This window comes from Sciurus carolinensis, chromosome 8, assembly GCF_902686445.1.
Source record: "Sciurus carolinensis chromosome 8, mSciCar1.2, whole genome shotgun sequence".
Lineage (NCBI taxonomy): Eukaryota > Metazoa > Chordata > Mammalia > Rodentia > Sciuridae > Sciurus > Sciurus carolinensis.
The window spans coordinates 88,162,123-88,188,733 of NC_062220.1; the positions used below are offsets into that span (position 1 = coordinate 88,162,123).

The 26,611-nt window shown below is 43.1% G+C and overlaps 1 protein-coding gene across 1 annotated transcript in view; it reads right to left on the bottom strand.

Annotated features, from left to right (window-relative positions):
- Cpvl (carboxypeptidase vitellogenic like) overlaps positions 1-26,611 on the bottom strand; it is a 123,939-nt gene that overhangs the window by 85,207 nt on the left and 12,121 nt on the right. The window contains exons 3-6 of the mRNA XM_047562231.1: positions 24,390-24,508; positions 7,558-7,672; positions 6,576-6,634; positions 4,588-4,667 (exon numbers count right to left, since the gene is read on the bottom strand). Coding sequence (XP_047418187.1) covers positions 4,588-4,667; positions 6,576-6,634; positions 7,558-7,672; positions 24,390-24,508 — 373 coding nt within the window. The remainder of the gene's footprint in view (positions 1-4,587; positions 4,668-6,575; positions 6,635-7,557; positions 7,673-24,389; positions 24,509-26,611) is intronic.

The window sequence follows — 26,611 nt, forward strand, 5'->3', positions numbered from 1 at the left end:
GATGGTTAGAAAACACGTGTGGGCTTACTTTGTGATACTAAGAAGTTTGGACAGTAGACATCCACACCTGGGGCATGTTTGCAAGTCTCTGGGTTACCACCTTCGATCACCAGGCTGTTGAGGGGACCTTGATCCAAGGATGTCAGGCTTTCACCTGATTTTTTTTTTTTTTTTAGAATTATTATGCAAACCATAGGATTCCATTAACTCAGGTTTGTGGAAAGATAATGAGAATCTTAGTTGCTGACCAATCCCCACTGTGAGAGACCCTGAATATTTCTAATGGAATTTTTGAGTTTTAATAACCAAAGAGGAAGAAAGCTGTACAATGACCATAATTTAAAGGGAAACCAGTAAATGACCACAAGTACTGAAGTAAACGTATAGTGGCCTCTGAGATCAAAAAAAGAAAAATCCCATTTCCTAAAGAGTGCCAGCAGCTGCAGAAATGAACAACACTGACACAGAGTTAAGTCGACTTAAGGAATTATTTCAAAAGAAGCAAGAAAAGGGTAGATGTTTGAATGATTTTCTACTTGACTAAAATCTTCCCCAAAAGGAGGGAAAAACTCGTGACACTCAGATATTTTATGAAGGTTCTAACCCAAACTGCAATGCCTGAGATGCTAGGAAGGGCTTCTGTCCCAGCTTCCTTAGGGACTAAAAGCCATGAGCCATACAGGGAAGATGAAAGGCAAGGAGGCTCTAGGGAGGGAGGAGAGGGAGAGAGTTCGAGGGTTACGGAGGCAAAATTGGGTCATTACAACCACTATGATCTTGGCTCTACTTAATTTTCAAAGGCTCCATAAAAATTCAGCCTGAGCCACTATTGCAGAGTTTCGGTGTTATTTCTCTATTTATAATTTATAGTGGCCTCTGTAGCAACTCAATCTGGGAAGCTGAATTTTTATAGCTTCCATGTTGGTACTGACAATAAACTGGCTTTAGAGTGGAGATAAAAATAGGAGTTCATCCTCCACCCTTCCCTCTCCAACCTTCAGGCTAAAAACTGCTTCCCTTTCTCTCTTCCTGATTCTTGGAATGGCAACAGACAATGGAACAGAGTAAATCTCAAATAAGCCTTTTGCTTGAGTTGAAAGCTTGCTTCCTTATGGTATTGGCTAGAGAGTCGTTAGGGTTGCCAGATTTAGCAAGTAAAAAATACAATAAGTCCAATTAAATTTGAAGTTCAGATAAATAAAATATTTTAGTATGTTTTAGTATAAGTGTATTCAAATATTGCCTGGATTATATTTACATTAAAAAGCATTCACTGTTTACCTGAAATTCAAATTTAACTGGGCATTCTGTGCTTCATCTGGCAATCTCCAGTGAAGGAACTAATCTCCCAGGTTGCTTCTGGCTTAAAAATGCCAGAATTCTCTAACTACATTTCTAAAGCAAGAACTTACTTGAGGAAATTATCATAGAGTTTTAATTTCACCATTAGAAGTTTCTAAGTTGACTGCTTTTTTTAAAAGTGAGCCCTTGATAGGTCTCTATTACATGGTAGTGAAGAATGGAAAAGGTAGATTTAGTAATAAAGCTTGATTCACATATGTAATTGTTTATTTAACTATATTTTTACTCAGAGATTTTTCTTATTACATGATGAGGGTCTGCTTAAAAATAGAACCTGGAATCATGTCTGTATAAACATTCAAAGTTTAGAGACAGAATTGCTAAAATATACATAATACACACGTGTGTGTGCGCACGCAAATGTGCTCCATGCATTTATTCAGGTGTGATTATGTGTCACAGCAAGCATGCATCTGCCATGTGATTTCATTTTGCAACCTGTCTAATAAATAGAATCTTAGCCTTAAGCTATATGCTGGCAGAAAGATATATTAAAGGACAATAAGGAGAAACAGAGATTGCAAGGAAGAATGACCAGGAGAAAATTACTCCTTTGATAAGTTTTTTGAAAAGGGAAGTTGGTGGATGCAGGTTAGAGAAGGTGGATGGAAATGATCAAACCCTGTAGACCGAAAGAGAGTGCAGGAATCTGGTCAGTCCTGGTAGAGTCAGAAGTATAATAAATACAAATGACATTCAGAAAGATTGAGGTTCTAATAACCTAAGTAGGAACATCATAGCAACTAAAGCCAAGCAGGAGTTGTGAGAGCTACTGATAGGGGACTGAAACCAACTCAGCAAGGGGAACCCTGTGGCGTGGCTGTGGCACTGGAGAACACAAGAGCAGCCTCTTCTCATTTGTTTTACATCTCCCGGTTGCATGGATCACAGTATCCTTCTTTCACACAGGAAACCCGCTTCACAGAAGCATTGCTGGGAATTTTCGTGTGGCCAATCAGAGCATTTCCCATCAGAAAGCAATGTAGGGGACACAACGACAGTGGCACTTCCGCTTGGCTGCTGAGGTGACTTCAGGTACCCTACTAGGTTGCATGCCAGGAAGGCAGGGGCTGCTGCTGCATCACCAGCACCCAGAACAGGGTCTGGCAGGTAGTGTGTGTTCCCGACAGTGGCGCTAGCCACTCGATCCAAGTCGAAGTAAGCAAATGTAGTACATTTTGGTGATTTTATTTTTTTCTAAGCCAGAAAAGCACTGTGGCTCTATAGCACACTCCAAGTTGGGAAAACAAAGAGAAAGAGAGAGGTGGAATCCTAACACTTTGTTACTAAAAAAGTTTTATTTCCAAACACACACAGAAAAATACACAACATCAATGTGAATGGTAAATGCTTCTTTGGGAGGCTACTCCTTCCAGACACACACTGTTAATAGGAAAAAGGAAAGGCACTTTCAGAAGAAGGAAAGATGGTTTTCAAAGGGAGAGGAAGAAAGATCTACTCTAAACTCGCAGTAGCCCATTTACAGGTTTCAAAGTGACCTTCTTACTCTCAGTACCCATCTGGAGAGCTAGACAGAAGAATGTAGGCACAAAAGGAAACGAATAGTGTAAACTATAAAGGAAACAGCTGAAATCAGTTTTCGGCACTACTCTTGATTAGCTATTTTCCAGTTCTAAGAGCCTGAAGCAAAAAGAACTCAAACAGCTATAAACAATAGATGCTTTGAAATAGGTTCTCTTTACATGTCATGCAAGTGGAGCTGTACCACATGTCAGCAGTAAAGATCCACACAGAGGGTACTGGAAGCTGGGAGTGTCTTGGGGGTGGGGAGGGAGGGGATTTTGCAATGCTCTGTCTTCCAGGGGACTGACACATTTCTTTAATACAGAACCTCAGTCCTTGGGGCATTTGCTAGTTAAACAATTGAGCTTGTTTGGATTTAAGCCAGAAGCAGTTGGAGTAGGGGGCGGGAGTGAGGAGTAGGTTCCTATTGGAAGAATGAGAGCTCGAGAGGCAGGGTGCTGGAGGAAACTTCTGAGGGCAGCCATCACAGCCTCCTCTGTGGAGAGAGGAGAGAGGCCTGCAGCTGCAGGGAGGGAAGGGGGCCATTGGGGCGGATGGGTTACTGTTTCCTGGATCCACTGTATCTGGGAGCAGAGGTTCAGGATCTAAACCAAGGGAGTGTTAAAAGCATAAGATGTGGAAAAGGGACATGAAGATGTACTCTTTTCTGGGTCAGCAGAGGAAAAGGGAATTGCCTTTGGGGATGAGGCCCGAAGTTTCTCTTTCTTCCCTCCACTAGCCATCTGCCTTGGGGAGAAAGAAGAATAAAATGGAAAGGTTTTATCAGAGATCAGAAAACTCTGACTCCTATTAGAGGCACTTTCCCTTTGGGGACAGGTGGGTTTTGCTCACCAAGTAATTAGCAGCTGGAAGGTGGAGGTGGGATGGGCAGGTACCAGTGAACTGCTACCCTAGTGACCTGAAATGATTCAGAACTTGATGTCAAGGAAAAATTTATAGACTGGAAAAATCTGACCAAATAAGAAAGGTCACTTACTTTTTTTAAAAGCATGATAAAAATAGCTATAATGGATGTAAGAAAAAGGAAGATGCTCTATGTACACTGTTTAATCAAGCTTACAACTTTATATTTTCCCCTCTCCCCCTTTTTTAAAGCAAAATAAACATTTTGTAAGATGAAGGGGAAAGGGAAGAACAAGCTAACACGGTGTTTTCAGTCTGGAAAAATTATGAGAGAGAAGCAAGAGAGTAAAAAACAAAATGCAGATGAAAGAGAGATCCTGGGAAAGAAAACACACACACAAAAGCAAATATCTGAGAAGATTCTGTCTCCTGGTAAATGTAAAGTTAAAGGTAATTTTGGAAAATAAACAAAACCTCTAAGACATTTGGTTAAAAGGTTTGAAAAATAATCTTTGGTTGAAAAATCCTGTCTCTTAAAGGATATTTTTGATAAAACTACAATTATGCCTTAGATTCAAGCTCTTTGTGTTACTTTCTCTGCTGGTCAATTAATGAAATTATCAATGATAAGGTAAGAACCAGAAAAAAAAAAATACTGCGAGTGTGTGCATGTGTGTGTGTGCAAGTATGTGTATCCCTCATGTAGAAATTCTCCCAGTCTTTCGGAAATTGGTCAATAAGGACCCATCAATAAAATTCTAGCACTGGAAGGGTTTTCCTATGGAGACAGAAAAATGTTTGGTCTGAAGAGGCCCAGAAAAAGCCTATGCATCTTACCTGTACAAATTGTGGGCCACGTCATCCTCATCGACAGCATATCCGTTAGAGTGATTGGTAAAACTGAAGCCAGTGCCCACCTGACAGGGAAATGGATCAGTGGTTGAGCACAGAGACACATGTACCCTGCAGGTCTTCAGGTGGAACCTACCCTGGGGCCAATCTTACTCCACAGGCCAAGCCTCTGACTTCAGATTTTTGCCATCATCTACGGCTGTTCGCTGTCCTCACAAGAGCAGGCTGAGCTTCACCTATCCCCCCACCCAAACACAACACCAGCACCCTCCCCGCCATAGGGTTCACCCAAGGGGGCTGGGCTGTCCCGATTCTTCAGTAGGGCTGTGCCCTTCATCTTTCGTGGTCCTTCCACGGCATCAGAAGACCCAAAGCAGTCTCCTCGCTGAGACCTGAAGGGTGTACCCCTCTGTCCTGCCAAGAAGGAGTTCTCTGGCAGAAGACAGAAGAGAACTGGGTGTGTTTTCTTCTTCTTTTCTTTATTTGCGAGAAATATGGTCATCACTCCATTTCCTTTTCAGTAGGTAAGTTTTAAAATAATTAAGACTAAATCTAAACCAATATTGCTTATACCTAGGATTTCATAAACAACTGAGTTATAAATCAAAAGAAGAAACCACCAGTGATTTCGATTCAATCGTTTGTGCATGAATGCATTCCCCACTAGCTGCAAAGATTTTTTATTTATTCCCCCCAAAACACCCAAGAGAACACAACATTTAATTCATCTCATGTCTAAATATGTAATCATAGACTAGGGGAAAGGATGACTGAAAAAAGACCAGGGACAAGAGTGTTGACTTTTTATTTTCTTCCTAATTGTTTTCTCTCTGAAATGAGAGAGAAGTTTGAGATTTTATAAAGGGATAAAGACACTCTGAACCTGTGGAACCAGATCCTGAGTCACTCTCCTATTTTATAGCTTATGGAAACCAATTTCACAAAAACTTCTGAAGGAAAATATCAGTTTTTGTCCCCAAATGCTTCTCTTGATAAGGGGGGAGACCAGTTTTGGCTTTATTTATCTAGGACTCTGTAGGAAAGACTAAGAATTCTGATACTAAACAATAACCTGTAACATGGGCATCCCAGACCATCAGAGAAAAGACTGATCCTCGACAGTAAAAACCAGTGAACAGGACATTTCATGGGGTTCAAAATGAGGAAAAAGAAGGGAGCAAGGAAAATTCCCCCAACTCTGATTATGATGAAACATGCTATAAATCTTAAGATGGTTTTCATTTTATAGATTAAATTCTGTTTTATTTAATTTATCTTTTTAGTTACAGATGGACACAATATCTTTATCTTATTTATTTTTTATGTGGTGCCGAGAATGAACCCAGTGCCTCACACATGCTAGGCAAGTGCTCTACCACTGAGCCACAACCACAGTCCTAAATTCTATTTTAAAAAGGAAAAGAATATCTCTAATTTTCAAACTATATAGGTATGCATTGTGTAATGATGGGGGTACATCCTGAGAAATAATGTGTCCTTAGTGAATTCATTGTTATGGAAACACCCCAGAGTACACTTACACAAACCTAGAAGTTATAGTCCTACACACCTGGGATATAAGTGTGTGTGTGTCCATACACTATACACACATATGTATGTATATATATAAACACAAATATATACATAGTATGTATTTATACTACAGCCCTTGCTCCTAGGCTACCAACCTATATAGCATGATACTGTACTGAATGTGACAGGCAATTATAACCTAAAGGTAAGAATCTGTGTATCTAAAAATACCTAAACATGAAAAAGATAAGAATATCCTTGTGATGGGAATTTTTCAACTCCATTAAAATCTTAGGGGGGACCACTGTCCCCATTGTTGACTGAAGCTATTATGCAGCACATGACTGTACTTAATAAAAAGAAAAAAGACCAGGGGAGCCAGCACAGAGACATTTCATAGACACAGACATTTCATTTTCATTGGGTGGCACTGTACTCACCGGATTATCCATATAAAGCATGGACAAGGTGGTGGTCCAAGGGAAGTTTCTGGGCTGGACTGTAAAACAGAGGAGGGGTCTGAGACTGAGTTGCTAACAGAATACATAACGTAAGGCCCGCTACCATCAGGGGCCCGGCACCCACCCCCAGGAATGCTGGGCATACCTCTGACACTGCATCACACTCTAGTAGTCGGGTCCCGGTCCCGGCACCCTGACCCTCTCCTCTCTTCTCTGTTACTTTTCTACCCAGATGCTTTCTACATCTAAGACAAGGTTTGAACCCTGAACCCTGTACAACTAGGCCTCGAGGAAATACCCAGGAACCACCCTTGTGATAATTCCCATCTGTCTGGTCCTGTAAATCATCCTTAACCGTTCAATCCACTTGAATTCTCTCTTGCCCATCCAAGACTGAAGAGAACAACAATTTCAATAAGCACATAAGCTTTTATGAGTTACGAGCAGGTTCACACTCTGAATTCAGACCCAGGGAAAGTAAACTACCTCCCCAAAATAAGACAATGACCTGGAGATGAGCCTGGGTGACAGATGTTGCTCGTTCTCCATCCTTCCTCCACCACGGCATCCTGCTTCTAGGTAACAGATCATTTAAGTGACTGGAACCATAAGGTGTTCAGTTTGTGTGAATAATCCCTCCATTAGGCCATAGGAAAGAGCTCTCCCAAACAGTAATAAATACCAACTGTTTCAGTAAGCCGAGAATGCTCGAGTCAGCAAGAGGCTTCGAGAAAATAGCTTAGAACCTTTCACCCGAATTTCAAGGGAGAAAGTAGGCCAGTCAGGATACACACCCCAATGACTCCTCCTTGGTCAGACATTGCCAGAAAGTTGTGTTCCTATCATCTGTAGCTGTTAAGTTACTCCAAGTGGCTCAATGTCTACTCTAAGTTAGTTTTAGAATAGATCAAAGGCCCCGATGAAGGATTCTCCATGGAGACACAGTTCAAGCAACACTTACCGGTCATGTTATTTGTGATGACATAAGGTCCATGTTCCACGAAGAGTCCAAACATGGATGAGCCTCCCGGCCCACCCTGCAGCCACAGAACTACCGGAGCATTCTCTGGTTGTACCTAGAAGGAAGGGAAAAGCCAGGGACCACACAACACTCACCAAGGCTGCAGAATAGGCCCAGGTAAACTGACTCAAGGCCTTTCTGTCTTCCACGTCTTGACTACATTCTATCAAGTCTTGCCAGACCCCGAGGACCCCGGAAACGAGGTACTGCTCATCTCTTGTCTTGAATTAGTACTGACCATGTATGTTGGTGTCCTCTTCTCTTGCAAATAGATAGAAAGCCCCTTGAATGTGGGTGTTTTGCTCCTGGATTCCTAAACACTTAGCATGCTGCCTGGCCTCTAGATCTATTTTCGTAGCAGTTTCAATTTGAGGTGACCTTCATATTCCCAACAGAGGCACAAAAAAGAATTCATCCTCAGGGATGGTCTCCCCCTTAACTGAGAGCCCAAACTCTCTTTCTGATTTTAATCTCTGGGATTAGAGTAACTTCATTCAACATGGGAGAAAGTGAGGAGCTATGGACAGGTCTGGAGTCACTCAGTCAATGGAAAGAACAGTAACAAACCCCAAACAAAGAGTGGGTTTATTTAGAATATGAGAGACACGAATTAGAAAGGGCCATGGGTAGAACCCGGATGTTGACCACCAGGAACTAGCAGTGGTGTTGATGCCATCAGCTTCAATGACAGAGATATTCTCTATTCTTTGATTCAGGATGTAATTACAGAGCATCTAATATGGGGTGGGGCACCCTGCTAGGAGTTAAGTACCTGGTCGAGCAGCAAGTGACAGCAGAAGACTCCTCATTCTTTTGGAGTTTACAGTTTTGTGGGGAATGCAGACAGAAAGGAAGGAATCACTTCTCGGCCTTTTGGCTAAGATCAAGTGTAGAAAGGAAGGAAGGAAAAACATAAATCCCATGATTAAGGATTGTGAAAAAGATATAAGGGTAATGTTAAAAGGGTCACTGAGGGCTGGGAAGGACCTAGGCTCAGTGAGGACCTGAGTCCTGGATGGAGACCTGGTGGCAGAGGAGTATCCAACCACAACAGAGCTGGGAGCAAAGCTGCAACTGGAGAGAGGAGAAGGGGTAGGAGTAGGGAGCCTCCCAGTGGAAAAGAACAGGGTGCAGAAGGTCACATGGCCCTGGAGTGACTCCTCCACAGCCTCAGCTCTACAGGGCTCACAGCAGCACCCAAAAGTGGGTCTTCGTTTGATGCCCTGGTTCTCTAGATATTTGGTTCCCCAGGGCCTGCGGGAATGAGATGAATCTTGCACCCTCCTCTGTGGCCCGTCAAAACTTGCAGACAGATGCAAGTTGTACCGCATCGGAGTGGTGGGGTTCCCTCGGCGTGGAGGGTGTGAGGAGGCTAGACTAACTCAGGAGGAGACTGGGATGCCACCCCCAAGAACCTGGAGGAAGAGCTGATGGGACGGAGTTCTAACTGCAATGAAAGAGGGTATAAAGGGACTTCTCTAGTCACCAAAAGTGTGACGTGGGCTACTGTAGCTCTCTAGAGAGGGAATCTGAGGGCCTTGCTGGGACAGAGTGCTGGTGGGAATGGCCAAGAGCTCCAGAAGAGTCCCTGGGGGCCACTCCCAAGCACTATGGATTAAGTTACATCATCAAAGCCCTTGGACAATGCCTAATTACAACAAAAGCACAATGAGAGAAAATGATTATAATTAAGGAAACAGGAATAGTGGAAGCCAGAGTCAGCCTGGGACCTTTGACCAGCACAGCCGTAGCTACAGGAGTCAGCTCTATTTAACAGGTAAATGTGTGAACCCCTACCCCAAACTGATTAGATACAAACCTAAGCTTCACTACCCATGATCTGGGTGACTTTGGGCAAATTGCCTAAGCACTCTGGACCTCAGTTTCCTCACCTGTGAAATGGGGACTCAATGATAATACCTACAACACAAGTATGATTGTTGGGAGAATTGAATGAATTCCTTTTCTTTAAACCCTGCAAGTGGCACCAGTCATGTGTCCTACAAATGCTATCTGCTACTGTGATGGATAAATACTAGGAATTCATGGATGGTTTGAACACAAACCATTTATAAATGGGAGAAATGGAAAGTGTGTTGTTTGGTGGGTTTTCCTTATTTCTTTGGCCCATGTCTTTCCTGGTCAGTAGGAATAATTAAGATGAAAGATAGCCTCTTAAATTTGTTACAGGGAAGCAAAGTGAGTCCTAGAATTTGGAGCCAGGCAGATTGTGACTGTACTTGGCCATGCAAGAGCTAATATATTTTGGCCCTTCGCTTCTTCAGGTGCCAGTTTCCTTATTGGTCAAATGACCATAGCCCCTACCTCACAGGCTTGCCTGGACACTGATGAGAAGAGGTATTAGCAATGATAATGTGCTAAATAAGTAGAACCAGCTCTGTCCCAGCCTACCTGGACACCTGGTGTGTTTTGTTTGTACATGTGATATTTATCTCCTCTCAGATCCTCTGTCTTGCTATTTACTACCACTCTTTGGGACCACCTTCTACTTATATTCATTCAGTGGGAGTAAATTATATATCTTCAAAGGTAGGTAAAGCATAGGACCTGGAAGGAAGTCATCCCTGCTCTCCCCAGTCTCCCGGGAATGGCAGATGCTACAGGTGCACTGATTCCAGTGCACGTCCAGCCTCCACTTCCTCCCTTACATCCATGGGAACTCCCAAAGGTCCCAGTAGGCTGGGCCCCGCATTAAAATAATTGGGAGAGATTTTAAAAAATACTTCTGGGCTCAAATCCCAGAGATTGCAATTCCCTTGGCCAGGAGTGGGGTGGGCACCCTCAGTCTTTCTCAGAAGCTCCCACATGGCTCTCAGGGCAGAGCTGCGCGTGTCTGTGAGGTGGGTGCATGCTCAAAGCCTCTGGTCTCCATTGGTCCTCTCCTATCCTCCACCCTGTTCTTTCCTGACCTCCGGTGACCCTTCCTGAGACCTGGTACAATGAAAGGGACCTCTGGACTCTCAGAAAAAAATAACCTGACCCTGAGAGGCCACACTACAAAGTCAAGTCAAACAGCTCAGCGCCAAACATCTTTCTTATGCAACTGTGAAGCCTAGGACACTGCATTCTTGAAATGCTTCAATAATAAGAGATCTGCACACACCTCCTACCTCAGCTGACCTGGCTCCTTAGTGTACTTTCCTGAAGGAGGTGACTGAGGCTCAACAACCCTTGAAGAAGCCTGTTTTTAAAGAAAACCCCACACATACTACTCTGTACTTAGATGAACCAACCTGCCTGTGATCCAATATTGCCCTGATCTGGCACGGAATGCACAAGTGAGATGCCTGGAAGTAAGGGTGGACGCATTTACTGCTAAACACCCAAGAGTGAGTCGAGTGAGGCTGACTTTTGTAACATCATGTGGCATTATAACATCATGATACAGAGTATTATGTCCACAGTGATGGTAGTAATTATCATGAGATAGTCTTTAGGGAGATAAATTTGGCTCTCAATCATAAGAATGCAGCCCATCTCCCACTCCCTCACCCTCACTCAGGCAAGAATAAAAGTAAATGAAGAACAAAACCACATTGCAAAAGTTTGGGATCAAATAAAGTAAATAACTAGTTTAATTCATTTAGAGTGATACAATTCAGAACTTTAAAATTATTCATTATACTGAGGCTATGATTCAGAGTACATGAAACAAGAGAATTGGTGCATTTATTATTTTCAAAAGCTTTAAAAGTTTTCCTTAAAACTTTCCATCTTGAAAAGAAAAAAGAAAAAAGAGTATTTATTCTTTTGTTTTGTTTTCTTTTGTTCTGTTTTTTGTTTTGGTATCTGGGATTGAACCAAGGGGTGTTTAATCACTGAGCCACATCCCCAGCCCTTTTTAAGAATTATTTTCAGCTTTTTTGAGACAGGGTCTTGCTAAGTTGCTAAGGCTGGCTTTGAACTTGGGATCTTCCTGCCTCAGCCTCCAGAGTGACTGGGATTACAGGCATGTGCCACCACGCCTGGCAAGAGTACTTATTCTTAACTAAAGTTTTTTTTTTTTTTTTTTTTTTTTTTTCAATTAGAGGTATTTAATCCCCCTCCCCCACCAATCTTACTCCCTAGGGATGATCATGGAGAGGTTTACTTTCCTGGGTGTTTTCTCTGTGCTCCACATGCTCATGTATATGTATCTTATAGATCTTATATATGCAACATACAGAATTTTTTGTTTTCAAAAAGAGGATCCGGCTATACCTAAACTGGCACATTTACTGTATTCACATCATTTCACAGAAGCCCATATCAGTTGGCTGACCAGAATCATACTTGATGAATTTACCACAATGCGCTGATTCATTGAACATATAATACCAACAACTCACAGGACATTGTCCAGCTCTGTGAGTGCAGACCAATTCCTACTCATGGTCAGGTAGAATACTTAATGGTTAAGAACATAAATTCTGAAGCCAGACTGCATGGGTTGAAATTCCAACTAAGCTATTTTACAGCTATGTGTCCTTGGGCAAGTTACTTAACTTCTCTGTGTCTAGTGTCCTCTGCTTGCAAATATGGATAATGACAATATCTCTTTCATAAGATTGTTATACAGATTTAAACAATAGATGTATGCTTCTCACTAGGAACAATACTGAGTACATCTTTCATGGGTTAGCCCTGATTATTTTTCTGGTGGGGTAGAAGGACAGGTAATAAAGAAGTAACTAACTAGATGGATAGATAGGGATATGAGAGTAGGAAGTACAGTAGACTGAGTACTCAAAGAGGGTCTCTGAAGATGAGGCAACATTCAAGCTAAGACTTGAAAGATGAGTGAACCCCTATGGGTAAACAGTTCATATTAATGAAGAAGAAAAACATATCTCTATTAATGACTATGAGTCAGAGTACTGTGGCAAAAACTTATGATCAAAAAGAAGGAACAAAGAAATTCTGAGTCTTAAAGAAGGGGCAAAGGGATCCTAGATCTTTAGGTGGAACGACTCTCTAGCAACATAAGAGAGTGGGACAGCTGGTTGGGCAAAACTGGACCCTTCCATGGAGAAAAAGAAACAGCGCTGGCTTTGCCTCAAAAGCCCTTTCAATTCTCCTGGCGCCCTCTGGTGGTCAATTCATGAACCTGGACACTCCTGCCTCGGTTTGTTCCAGAATGAACAGCCCAGAAGGAGGCAAACCATTGGGACATTTAGACCTCCTGCAGAAGGAAATTTCACTGCCTCCACATTAGCACCTGCCAAAGGCTGAAGAAAAATCCACCCTCTGTCTTCATGGACTGCCATTCCAAGGAAGCGAATGAAACTGAAGTAGACCAGTGAGTCTGTCCCTTTCCTCTTGGGTGGATATGTCCCTCTTGGCTAGGAGACCTCACCTCATCCCACACCAGAGAGACCCCAGGTCCCCCTTTGCAGAGAGACAGACGGGGAGGCAAAGACAGTGATGGAGAGTAGAGATGGTACACATGTCACAGAAACAGTGAGTTAATGCATTGCAATGGGGCCGAGGACTTGACAATCTCAGTACTTTCAAGTAACATGGTGTACACAGTAATATGTCATGCAGAGGACTTGATGGGATGACTCTAGGGAATTATAGATGCCTCACCACATGTTAGGGCAATTATTTGGACCAGGAAGTCACTCAAAGCAGATGGGCATCTGTCAGTCCCCGGGGCTGGGTGTGCCTATAAGGACAGCCACCTGGTGAGAAGCAACAGCAACTAAGCCACTAAGAGATACAAATCAAAGGTACAGCTTAAGATGCGAAGGGCAATTAGTAAATTAATGAGGGCCTTCTTTACACTTCTATATGCAGAGGCTGATCATTTGCTTGGTTTAAGTAACGCGTTCCATCTTAATTGAAATCATTAGTACCCCAAGTAAATGTCTTTAAATTCCCCCAAGATGTTGGAATGGACTCCCACTTTGCCATTCAGATCCCAGTTCCGCTGATACTTCGGCTGCCACTCTAATGGTGTTAATCAAGGCAGAGCGTTTATTTAAAGCAATTAGTATTGTGACTAGAATTGTTAAATAGGTATGCAATGTCATTTTAATTCTACACACATACTCCCGGCATATACGAACAACCTGCTTAAGACATCTGTTTTTCAAAGGAAGCTTACTTGTAGTGTTTGGGTGTTGACACTATGTCTTCCTTCTCTGTGATCATTGCCACTATATCATCATATGGAAAATAAACTTTCTCAATCTTTTTTTTTCCAGCTCAAAACCTCTTTATGTCATTCTCAACAAGCTTTGACTCGTCTCTTCAATTTGAACCAGGTTCCAACCTGCTGGAATCCTCCCTCCCATCCTCCTTCTGGTTCTCCTACCTGAATCATTCCCTCATGAGGCAGTTACAGGTTCTCTGTGCCTCCCACCAGAAAGTTGTGCCTTAGAGGGAATGGGATGGGCTGGATGGAGAAGAGGTCTTATCTTTGCTTCCTGATGCACAAGAAGAAAATGGCTTAAGAGGTTAGTTACTTTCTTTCCGATGTTTTTTAATTTTCATTCCCCAAAGGAATCAGACACACAATGTTCTCTGCGGAGTTCAAATGTACCTACGAATGGAGTGACCTATAACATCATTTGTAGTTACTTTCTGTTTTGTCTCATATACCTTCTGTTCTTCCAGATCCCTGATGCTATAGGAACACAAGAAGAGAAGATAAATAGGGAAAGTTTGAAGAACACAATTACCATGGATTCCAATGGTATGTTTCATTGCCAAAGGATTTGCAGCCACCTGTAGTAGATCTAGTTTAAGAAATCTGTCTGAGCCACATTCCATCTTCTAAGAACTGACTCTCCATCAGAGAGAAGGTCCATTAACCATGTTTACATCACATGACATGGCAACCTTAGCCTTAGCTGATTGGTCCAAACTGGGCCAATCACACTGTGCCTCTAGGAGAAGTGCTAGTTAATCCCTGCTGATTGATCCAAGCACAGGTAAACCTGGAAACTGTAGTTTGACCAATTCAGCCAAGTGCCTGGAGAAGCAAAGAAGGTAACAAGTTAAAAGAAGAATGGAACTCAGATGGGTGATCCTGTGGCTGTAGATGAAGAGACAAAGAAAGACTGGCTGCTCTGGTTCTTGAGGCCTTTCTATTTCCGGGCTCCTTAGGCCAGCCCACTCCTGCCCTGGGTGCCTCTGAGCAGAAGAGAAAGAATGAGTGGCTATATCACTTAGGGTCTCATCAGAAGATAAAAACCACATAGTAATTTTCACATTGTAATTAGAATTTATTTTCTTAACTGGAAATATCGGCCTTTAATTCTTCTACAGGTTCCAGTGTTTGCTCTGGCCTCGTCAGCAGGCGCACCCTAGAAACCCTGGAGTCAGAGCGAGGAGGAGATGCCAGCAGTTCTGCTCTCCTGTGAGCCATAGCTCAGCGACGGCCCAAGACCAGCATGGAACAGTTCACCATGGGACAGAGGAGTTTTACTAAAAAGAAGTCTAACTATAACAGGAAATTAACCATGGGAATGTAAAGAGACCTCTAAAGGATACCCTGGGCTAAGGAGAGAGTGCTCACAGGTGGCTATGCCCATAAGGAAGGGACCAGGTTCTTCCCAAGGCTGGGGTCCAGACCTCCTTGGAGGAGGCATGGTTGCAGCCTACTGAGTAGCTCGGTTCACAGGGTCATCTGGTCCAGAGTTGTTCAGGCCAGGTGAGAGGGCTATTAGGAGCCTGCTGGCTGGCAGGGCCTGGGGTACATGTGTCCATGTTGGAAGGGCTGCAGCCCGAGAGTCACCTCAACAGAACCAGGGCTATCCCCTTGCTGAGGATCTCAGTGGTCTGGGTGCACAGCTTCAGCAGAATACTGCTGGATATTCCCACACACACTGCTGCAGATTGGGCAGCAGGGCCAAGAACAGGCAAAACACAGGACAGGGAGGAGGGAGGGAAGCCAACTTCCTCCTGTAGTGTCCCTCCAGCGCCCTCTACTGACAAAGCTTAACATTATATTCAGCGAATAGGAAAAATGCTTTAAGCTCTGCTCTCCAAGAGCCGGTGAGAGGGAGATTAGGAGCCAAGAGGCAAAACGACAGCAATAACAACAGCACAAACAAAACTGGCATGGTGGTCACCACTCCCCAGGCTCCCATCCCACAGGGCTAGGGAGTAGAGGTTGGCTGCCACAAGATACACCCACAGCCCCAAAGTTCAAGACAAGAGGCTGTATTAGTTATCCAATGTTGCACAGCATCTCTCCAAACCTCAATGTCTTAAGACAACAATGAAGATACATTATCCCTTATGCTTTTTGTGGGTCAGGGATTTGGGGATGTCTGACTTGGTGGTTCTTGGGCAGGGTCTCTGATGCAGGTGCAATCAATATATTAGCTTAGGCTGAGGTCACCTGAAAGCTTGACTGGGGCTGGGTGTATCTTCTCCAAAGTTGGGTCTGGCTGGAGGATGGGAGCCTCATTTCTCCCCTGCGTGGGCTCTTCCATGTGACTGCTTTGGTGCCCTCCCATCATGATGCCTCGCTTCCCACTGAATGGGATGCAAGAGACTAAGGTACAAACAACACTGCCCTTTATATATAGCCTAGAAGTCACATACCACCATTTCCACTATGGTACAGTAGTCACAAAGTCTAACCTGATTCAATATGGGAGGAAACCACGCAAAGGTACATGTACCAAGGGACAAAGATCACTGGGAATGATATTAGAGGCTGGCTACTACAGAACACAAATCCAGGACTCATTCCCCTAAGCCACACCCTGACTTGGAGTTCTTGGATGACTTTATACCTTAGGTAGCACATTTATTCATGTCTCAGGCAAGCTCACTTAAACCACAGAGCCACAGAATGTGAGAGTGGGATAGGACATTAGACTTTGGTTAGGCTGAACATCTTAAATGCCCTGTCCCAAGATATACAGCCAGGAATTGCAGACCTGGAATTAGATCCCTGCATCCTCACCTCCGGTTCTCTTGTCCCAGATTCAAGCCCACCAACGAGGTGCAATGGACTCACTGTACAGCGTGTTAGGTGTGCTGATCCCTGGACCCTCTCTGATCTGTAGCACCAGAACCCCTGCTGAGAGCATGGAGGTGAGGGGGTGCTGGACACTGAGCAGGGGACCTATCATATTTTTAAAGCTCCCAAGGTAGTGTGGATGAGGAGCATCAAGTTGGGAATCCTGTCCTCTCCAACGTTGACTGAGAAGTTCAGACTTCCAGAGCAGAAGGTACATGACCCAGCAGGTCCTGATTCCACACCTTCCCTCCTGGGACAGGGTGTCCTGCTGGCTCCTGGTGATGGTTTGGAACATACTCATCTGTCACCAAGAACATCAGAGCAGTTCCTACCCCATTCGCTAAATTTTTGATTCAAGGTGCTGTGTTAACCTAACCCCAGGCCACCTTGACCTTCCTGGGGTCTGATGAAGAAGGGCCAACTCCTGATCTGTGGCCCACAGGCCTCACCCAGTCACAGCCCTTTGCAGAAACTAAGCATATGAGGATTGCAGGAACCCTGGCCACTCCTGGGCCAGAGCAGCAAGATGGGAGTCTCCGTAAAGGGGCCTAGGCCAACTCTGAAGGTCTTGAGTACAGACTGTGGCATCAGAGGTGACTAATCGGCATGTCTTGCTTAAATGAGTCCAAATTATCAAAGTCAAATTATCCAAAGTCAAAATATCCAAAGTCAAATACTCTCGGAATATCTCTAAGTAGAAGGATGTTAGTTTTAATAATAATCTATATGGTCCCTATCTTCTTAAAGGTGACAAGTCCCAATTTCACTTAGCAATTTCCCCATCCAGTAGCAATTAATCTACATTCTTGACTGGTTATCAAGTCCTTCTTATTCAGAACTTCCCTCTATTTCCTGTCTTCTTTAACCTACCAAATTGTGACTGGTTTAGTTCTGCACAGTATTTGTGTTAATAACATCAATATTAATCATAATTGTGCTGCAATAATAATAGCGACTTCACTTACTGGGTATCAAGCACTACTCCAATGACTTTGCTACATTGATTCTTCAGTCTCAAAACCAATACCAAGTAGCTATTTTAACCACCATTCGTGTGTGTGTGTGTGTGTGTGTGTGTGTGTGTGTGTGTGTTTTAGGTACTGAACCCAGGACCTCATGCAGGTTAGACAAGTGCTCCACCAGCTGAGGCACATCCCGCCCTGGATCCTCAATTTTAAATGAAGGAATCCAAAACTGCCTGAGGCCCCACATGGCGTAAGTGGTGGACCACAATTCCTATCCATGCCTGACTAACTTAAACAGCTTCTGACCACTGTGCTCTGGAGCCTCCCATGATTACTTTACTCAGAATCTTAATCCATGATGGTCAAGAGCAAAGATTTCTAGGTCAGAGCCCAACCTTTAAATTCCAGTTCTGCCAGTTTCTGGCTGAGTAACTTGGGGCTAATTATTTACTCTTTATCATACTCTTCATTTATAAAATGAGGATAACAATTCCTTCCTCTTGGGGTTCTTGTGAAAATGAAATGGGGAAAAACAGGGTGCTTAGCACATAGTCGGTGTTCACTTAACAATAGCCATTCAAGCTGAGGCCTTTTTGTTGGCTTCATTATACTTTTAGCCCGTGCAGAAGGCCCAACTCATTTCTCCTGCAGTATTCCCTCTGCACACCAATTTCAAGTTCTGGAATTCATTATGCACTGATTTGTATACAATAACAGGAGAGTCTCAGAGAAATAACAGGAAAGCAAAACTAATTTGAGAAACAGCATCCGAGAAAATGACTCAGAGGACATGACAAGTGTGGCATCCTTCCTGGAACTCTATTTTCTCTACCTTCGGTTTTTTGTAAGGGGTCATTTCTTTCCTGATGACAATGTCAGCTGCTTCCCTGTGACAGGCAAGGAACTCATATTTCTGCCAAATGAAAGGAACTCTCCCCTGTCTCGGTGAGCGCTGCTTCTCCTTCTAATGTGCTTTATCTGCTGTACCCAAACTGGTCCTGTTCCATAACTTGCAGTTGCAAGTCTCAGGTGTCTGACTCCACATATAGGCTTCCTGGCAGGGAGGTCTTAGAACAATCTAACCCAGTGGCAGGTGGTGAAATTGTGTCTGTACTGTCCTTTCATCTCTGAATCCGCTCTCTGAAGCCATCTATCATTTCAACAGAATGCTTAAAGACCCCTTTCCTTTTATGATAGCCTTGGGTCATGTCTTCCAGGATCATCTTTCTGGCTGGAGAACTGGACCCAAAAGAACACAATTTGGTCAGAGGATGCACAGCTAGGTTTTTCATTTAATTAAGGGGAGGGGTGGGACTTAAAACCAACTGCTCCATCACTGTTTAATGCAAGGAGTTTTTGACCTCAGTCTTGCAATTGGTAAAGCATGAAGAACCCAAACCCTTTTCCCTGAACAGCTTCATGATCCCAGTTCTTTCCCCATATTCTAGACAAAGCCAGGCTAGACAAAGCCTGATCAGAGGCAATGAAGGAAAGAAAAAAAAAAAAATGTTTTTTTTTCCATCTTGTCCAGTTCCTTATTTATTTATTTTTAAAGTGAATTTTTTTTTGTTTTGTTCCTGTCTGATCTCATCCCTCACTACAAATTACTGTTTTTACAAATCTGAATTCTTACTAAAGATGACTTCACATTCAGAAATGAATGAGAAACTTACTGGTACAAAAACAGGTAGCAACAATTCACAATAGCCAGATTGTGGAACCAACCTAGATGTCCTTCAATTGATGAATGGATAAAGAAACTGAGATATATATATATATATATATATATATATATATATATATATATACAGTGGAATATTACTCAGCTATAAAGAATAGTAAAATTATGGCATTTGCAGACAAATGGATGAAACTGGAGAATATCATGCTAAGTGAGATAAGCCAATCTCAAAAAACCAAAGGATGAATGATATCGCTAATAAGTGGATGATGACACATAATGGGGGGTGGGAGGGGTTAGTGTTAGGGTTAGAGTTAGGGTTAGGGAGAGGAAGAATGGAGGAAGGAAGGACTGTATAGAGGGAAAAGAGGGGTGGGAGGGGTGGGGGAAGGGAAAAAATAACAGAAGGAATCAAACACCATTACCCTGTGTAGATGTATGATTACACAAATGGTATGCTGTTACTCCATGTACAAACAGAAACGACATGTATCCCATTTGTTTACAATAAAAATAAATTAAAAAAAAAAAGCAAAGCAGTAAAGAAAGGAAAGAATCAGGTTTCTTCAGCTAGAGTGGGGGTGGGAGGCTGAGGCCCTGCTGCTCTTGGTGAAATACCAAACAGGATTAGAAAAGCTGACCCCCAAAGGTTGCACTTGATTCTCCAGACCCCCATTCTAACCCGCACTCCACATGGGGCAGGGACCAGCAGATCCCTCCATCTGGACTTGGCTGCTCTAGACATTTCCTTCTGGTAGAATTGTAGGCCACTTGGGGCCAGAAGCTATGGGCACAGGGCAGTGACCAGTAGGCTGGAGCACTGGTTTCACAAAGCATGGTTCACAAGGTAATTCTGAAACTTGCAGGTCTCTCTCAATTTACAAGACAGAATTTCTGTGGAAAGGTAGAAGGAATTCTTTTTTTTTTTTTTTTAATGTTTTTTAGTTGTAGATGAGCACACTACCTTTACTTTATTATTTGTTCTTATGTGGTGCTGAGGATGGAACCCAGTGCCTCACACATGCTAGGCAAGCACTCCACCACTGAGCCACAACCCCAACCCTGAGATAGTTCTTATATGCAATAAAATGTAAGAATCACCAAGAAAGAACATATTAAGTAGGAATCAGCAATCTAACAAGTTTGTCAAATATTCATCATGCACAAAATAGTGGCTCCCTAAATATGTCCCTGTCCTGATCACCAGAACCTATGACTATACAGGGGAAAGGAAATAAAGGTTGCCAATCAACTGGACGTAAAATGAGATTATACTGGATCATCTAGGTGTAAACCCAGGAGTCCTTAAAAGTAGCAGGAGGCAGAGACACATCAGATAAGGCCAAATGATGACAGAAAACACCAGAGCAGTACAATGGGAGAGGGATTCAACCTGCCATCACAGGCTTGGAGGATGGAGGAGGGGCTGTGAGCCAAGGAACGTGAGCAGCCTTTAGAAATTGCTAGAGGTGAGGACCACAGCCCTGTCAACACCTTGATCTTAGTTCACTGAGGTCAGACCCATGACCTGCCCAACTGTGAGATCATAAAGTCTGTGTTGTTTTAAGACTAAGTCTGTGGCAATTTGTTACAGCAGCAGTAGAAAACCAATACAAAGAGGTTAATGGTAGATAATTTCATTCAGAGACATTCAGAGATGTGATATAAAAAATGAGCAGGTACAGAATTCTTTCTGAAATGCATGAGGTTTAAGAGACTTCAAAGAGCACAGCACAGGCTGATTCCACATCTTGGCTAGTGTGAGGAGTTGTTTCAGTTTGGATCTTGAATGTCTCCAAAGGCCCGCTGTGTTGAAGGCTTGGTCTCCAGCCCATGGCACTATTGGGAGGTCTTGGAACATTCAGGAGGTGGGGCCTAGTGGAAGGATGTCCGTCATTGGGTGCAAGCTCTTGATGGGAATACTGGCACACCGATTTATTTCTCTCTCCTCTCCTCTCCTCTCTCTCTCTCCCCTCTCTCTCTCCTCTCTCTCTCTCTCTCTCTCTCTCTCTCTCTCTCTCTCTCTCTCTCTCTCTTCTCTCTCTCTCCCCTCTCTCCTCTCCCCCTCTCTCTCTCCCCTCCTCTCTCTCCCTCTCTCCTCTCTCTCTCTCTCTCTCCTCTCTTCCTCTCTCCTCTCTCTCTCTCTCTCTCTCTCTCTCTCTCTCTCTCTCTCTCCCCTCTCTCTCTCTCTCTCTCCTCTCTCTCCTCTCTCTCCCCTCTCTCTCTCTCTCTCTCTCTCTCTCTCTCCTCTCTCTCTCTCTCTCTCTCTCTCTCTCTCTCTCTCTCTCTCTCCCCTCTCTCTCTCCTCTCTCTCCCCACTCTCTCTCTCCCATATGTAAATGCAATTATCTCTTCAATATACTGATTTCATTTCCTTTGGATATATACATACCCAGTAGTGGCATTGCTGGATCATGTTATAGATCTATTTTTAAGGTTTTGAGGAACCTCCACATTGTTTTCCACAATGGCTGTACTAATTTCCATTCCCACCAACAGAAATGGAATCGACCTAAGTGTCTATCAACTGATGAATGAATAAAGAAAATGTATGTATTAAATACATATACATGAATATTATTTGGCCATAAAAAGGGATGAAATCCTATCATCTGTGACAACATGGGTGGAACTGGAGGACATTATATAATTATACTGTTATTATATTTATGCAACATGGCTATATGCAAATCATATGCAAATGTGAACCCCACTCTCCACAGGGATAGCTTTCTCTTTGATTTCTCTGGCTTCTAGAGCAAAAGCAATTTGGAAAATAAAAATAGAAAATTACTCTGTGTTGGACTAAAATTTGTTTATGCATTTAAGTACCTGTAACAATACTTCCAATGGCACCCCTAAGCTAAAAATGTCTTGTTCATGCAGAAGAATATTGTGAACTAGAATTGGGTTAGATAGTACTAATAAAATACAAATAAACCAGGCATAGAAAGACAAATACTATATGATCTTACTCATTTGTGGAATATTAAGAAAAAAATGAACTTTTAGAAGTGAATAGCATAATAGTTAACAGAAGATGGAGAGAGTAGAGGGTAGGCAGATTTGGAAACATTCATCAACTGTACTATTACAGTTAGAAGTAAGTTCTGATCAGTTATTGCACAGTAGTGTGACTATACACAGCAATAATGGACTGCATATGTCAAAAAAGCAAGACAAAAAGTTTTGAATGTTTTTACCACAAAGAAATGATAAATGTTTGAGGAGATACACTTACATTACACAATGTATACATGTATTGAAATGTCACATGGTACCCCATAAGTATGTCCACTATTTGTGTCAATTAAAATAATTTTAAAAAAATAAAAGAAAAAATATATATTTTTTTTTCCCCAGATAAGTAAGTGTGACTTATAGATTTGGGGTGTAAATAAAGAGATGAGTTAACAAGGTGTGAAAAGAAGAAATACATATAAATGCTGAAGGCAGAAAACAAAGGTGATTCTGAGAATAAAAACTTGCTAGAAACTCACAGGTGTCTTCAAATCAGCTTTGGATTTGAGTATAAAATCTGAGGTCTGAAATATGACCAAAACTAAAAAAAATAAAATAAAATAAATAAGAAAAATCCCCACTTGTTAGAATGAGGTCATATTTCTAGACTTGATTTATCAAGTCTCCTTATGTTAGATGCACTAGTTATTTCCATGTTGGCTTCTGAAGGTCTACTATCCACCCTTCTTCCTGAGGCTCTATGCCTGCTGTAGGTCTGTGGGTGGCACCAACTCTCCTGCCCACCAGAGGGCAGCACCTGCAGGAGACTGGAAGAAACTCCTGCTAGGGGCTGGCCTTGCTCCTTTCCACCCTGAAAGGGTATCCTCAGGTTTTATGCTCTAGTCACCTTCCTTGCCTCACTCCACAGTAACACCAAGGAAGAAATAAGAAATTCTATCTAGGATCCAGTAAAGTCTTCCAGAGAAGGTTGCAATTTGATGACTACTATGAGCCCAGATGAAAAGTATCTAGAATTCTCCATTTTCCACATTATCTATTTCCACCCCAACCCCACAATATACTAGTTTGGGTGGATTACATCATAGGTCTCATAGTTGGGAAATCAGAAATGAAGTCATGAAAATATAACCCGACAGTACCAATGAAAATGATATAACATCAAAAGACCCTGGATCAAGCAACTTATACTGTTATTATATATATAATAACAAATATATGAAACATTGCTCTACGCAAATCACATGCTAATATGAACACCACCCTCCACAGAGCTAACTTTCTCTTTTATTTCTCTAGCTTCTAAAGCAAATCCACTTTGGAAAATAAAAGTAGACAGTTACTCTGTGTTGGTCTAAAATTCATTTATACATTTCAGTACCTGTAACAATACTTCCAATGGCACCCCCAAGCTAAAGCATCTTGTTCATGCAGATGAATATTGTGAACTGGAATTGAGTTAGATGGTATTGGTGAAGGACATAGATATTTCCACCTGTGTCTCTAGGGGCTTGAGCAAGTGAGTAACCCAACCAGCCCAGAGAGAGGCAGTCAGAGTAGGCTAAATTTACATATGCTTACACATGCATTTTTCTGTTAATTTTGGTCGTTTCCCACTCCTTACCTTCCTTGGGATCTCTAATGCCCATCTCTACCCAAACATTTTTATTAAAAATTTTAAAAACAAAAAGATGTGAAGAAGACTGTGGCAGAAGAAGGTGGTAATATTAATGTTCTAAATAAGGCTCCAAGAAATTCAGAAGTGGAACTTCCCCCACCTCCACAAGCATTTGTTTCCTGCCCATAAACAGGAATGCCATGCAGAGTTGCTTCCATTTATTTTTAGAAAAAAAAAAGTGTAAAAGATTTTTTAAAATAAACCCCATAGATCTGCAGGCTGACATTTCCACTGTCCAATGAGCTGCACAGACATCTTTGTTTGTTTTGTTTCTTAGTGGTACTGGGGGTTGAACTCAGGGCTACATCCCCAGTCCTTCTTATTTTTTGTTTTTTATTTTGAGACAGGCCCTCCCAAAATTGCTGAGACTAGCCTCTAACCTGCAAACCTCCTTTTTCAGCCTCCTGAGTTGCCCACAGTGCCCAGTTCGCATAACCAGCTCCTGAGCATCAGCTTTCCTTCTGCTGGGTACCATCACAGGCCTACCTGAGCTGGGAAGAACCAGAAGAAGATGTTGCTGTTGTAGGTTTTATTCACAGTGAGGTAGCCAGAGTAACTAATTATGTTCAGTCCTAGAAAAGCTCTCACCAAACTCAATTTTCTTCCTAGGGGGGAAAAAGAAAATTTTCCAAGGATTAGAGAAAAATATACTACATGCACCATCGCAGTCTTGGCATGACTTCAACTCCAGGGCAAGATGTGGGATGAAGTGAACAGAGATGCTCCAAGGGATTGGGCATGCCAGGTACACCTCAGCCAGGGTCAGCCTCCTCCACCTATCCCACATAGCCTGCATACACAATTTAGCCAGGGACAAGTGAAAATTTTGAACCTTTTTATTGGGATGGAATCCAAAAAATATTTTATGAGTCGTATAAGGGAAGAAGGAGGAGGAGGAGGAGAGAATCAGCTATTATCACATCTGGAGTAAATCAAGGTGTTCACACTGGGTCCCGTGGAGAGGGGCAGGATAAAGTCACCTGACCCCAAAGAGTCAGATGCAAGAAAAACAATGTAGTCACAAAGTTCTCGGTCCTGGGTCCTGGGAGCCCTATATTCTCCACTCTCTCGTTATGAAGGCAAAGGTCAGCCATGTCCATTCAGGGAAGCAGATAGAGGACTATGGGACCAGGGGAGGCTTGGGCTGGAGGGAAGCGGTGGGCAGGGAGTCCAGAGGTGTCCTATGGCTACTCAAGGGGAGCCAAGTAGGATGACAAGGCAGTTGTAGAAGGCAGAGTTCTGGGCTTCAGTAACAAGCAAACAGACAAGGACAGGAAAGGGGAAAGAGGGCATGAAATTCAGACACCTGAGGACATCCAGGAGTAAATAATACTTGGAGGAGCTAACTCTTACAAGGCAGTTGAGCCAAGGGCCTTACATTATGTGGGAGTTATTATTGTCTCCACTTTACAGATGAGAAAACTGAAGCGCAGAGAAGTTAAGTAACTTGCCTAAAGTCACACAGTCAGTGAAGGAGATGTGGAATTTAGACTTAGCTGCAGGGTTTTGTTTCTTCCCCCACCCTACTACAGGGCTGATTAATTAGTTAGCCAGAAGGTATAACGGAGGAAGTAGTGATTAGTGATTAGGAACTGAAAGTGAATATCAGGGTGTGGAAGGAGGAAGCAGGAGGGCATGATGAACGGAAGATGAGAGTCCTTTAGCGGTCATGTGCAATAAAGATTAACCACTCCAGAAAGGCTATTTAAGTCTAAGACAAGACGAAGAATATGTCCAATAAAAGCCAGTGCCTCGAGAAAGGCTGTTTACATCTGACACAGACTAAATTGGAGGCTGGTTAGGAAGTAAGGAAGCTGGATCCTTCACACATGCCACCCCACAGACTGTGTTAGGGCCCCCGACTCCCCACAATTCAGCCACATCACTGCCCTGGTGAGAATATTTACACCCAATGGAACAGTTGCTACAAATCAGGGCCCTGACCCTGAGAGCGGCTGCTAAGCTTTGACTAGCATAACGCGGCTCTGAGGCCGCAAGTTCCTCTTTGAAAACGAGCCTCCGCAAGAGGAAACCCATCTTCAGCCCACAGTTCCTTTTCCCTAGCACTCTGCTGATCCTAGCACTCCTGTGGACCAGTTTTGTGACCCCTTGAGCAGGCATTTAACCTCCCTGTGCTTCAGCTTCTCCTTTATGAGAGATGGGCCTCCATATGGTACAGGAATACAAGAGTCCCCACATGCAGAACCTGTGGGCAGGAGCTGGCAATGCAGGGGGCACGGTCATCAGTTGCAAAATACATCTGCTGATGAGGAACAGGCGAGCCTGGGAGCAGAGGTCCTGGTGGGGACAAGGCACCCCACCATGCCTGAGGGTCCTGCTGAGTTGGCAGAGTAGAAGAGTATGGATGTCCAAGTTGGACACGCCTGGGTTTGTGATCCTCGCAAGGCCCCTCAGCAAGCTGCTTCATCTCTGAGCCTCTGTCCTTTGGTGCAAAATGTGGATGAGCTTTCCAGGACCAAAAGCTTTCTGTGAGCATCTGATGAAAAAACCTGCTTACAGACTTGCCAGCAGGGAGCTGGACACAAAACAAAGGTCTGTTCAGCAGGAAGTTGGCCGCCCCTAGTCCATGGCCACCCCAAAATGGCATCTAGAAGTCAGGAAGACCTGCCTTTTTCTGGATTAGCCCAGTTCTCTCAAACTCTGTGTCTCCTCCCACTCTCTTTCTGGTGAGACCTACCTCTCCTGCT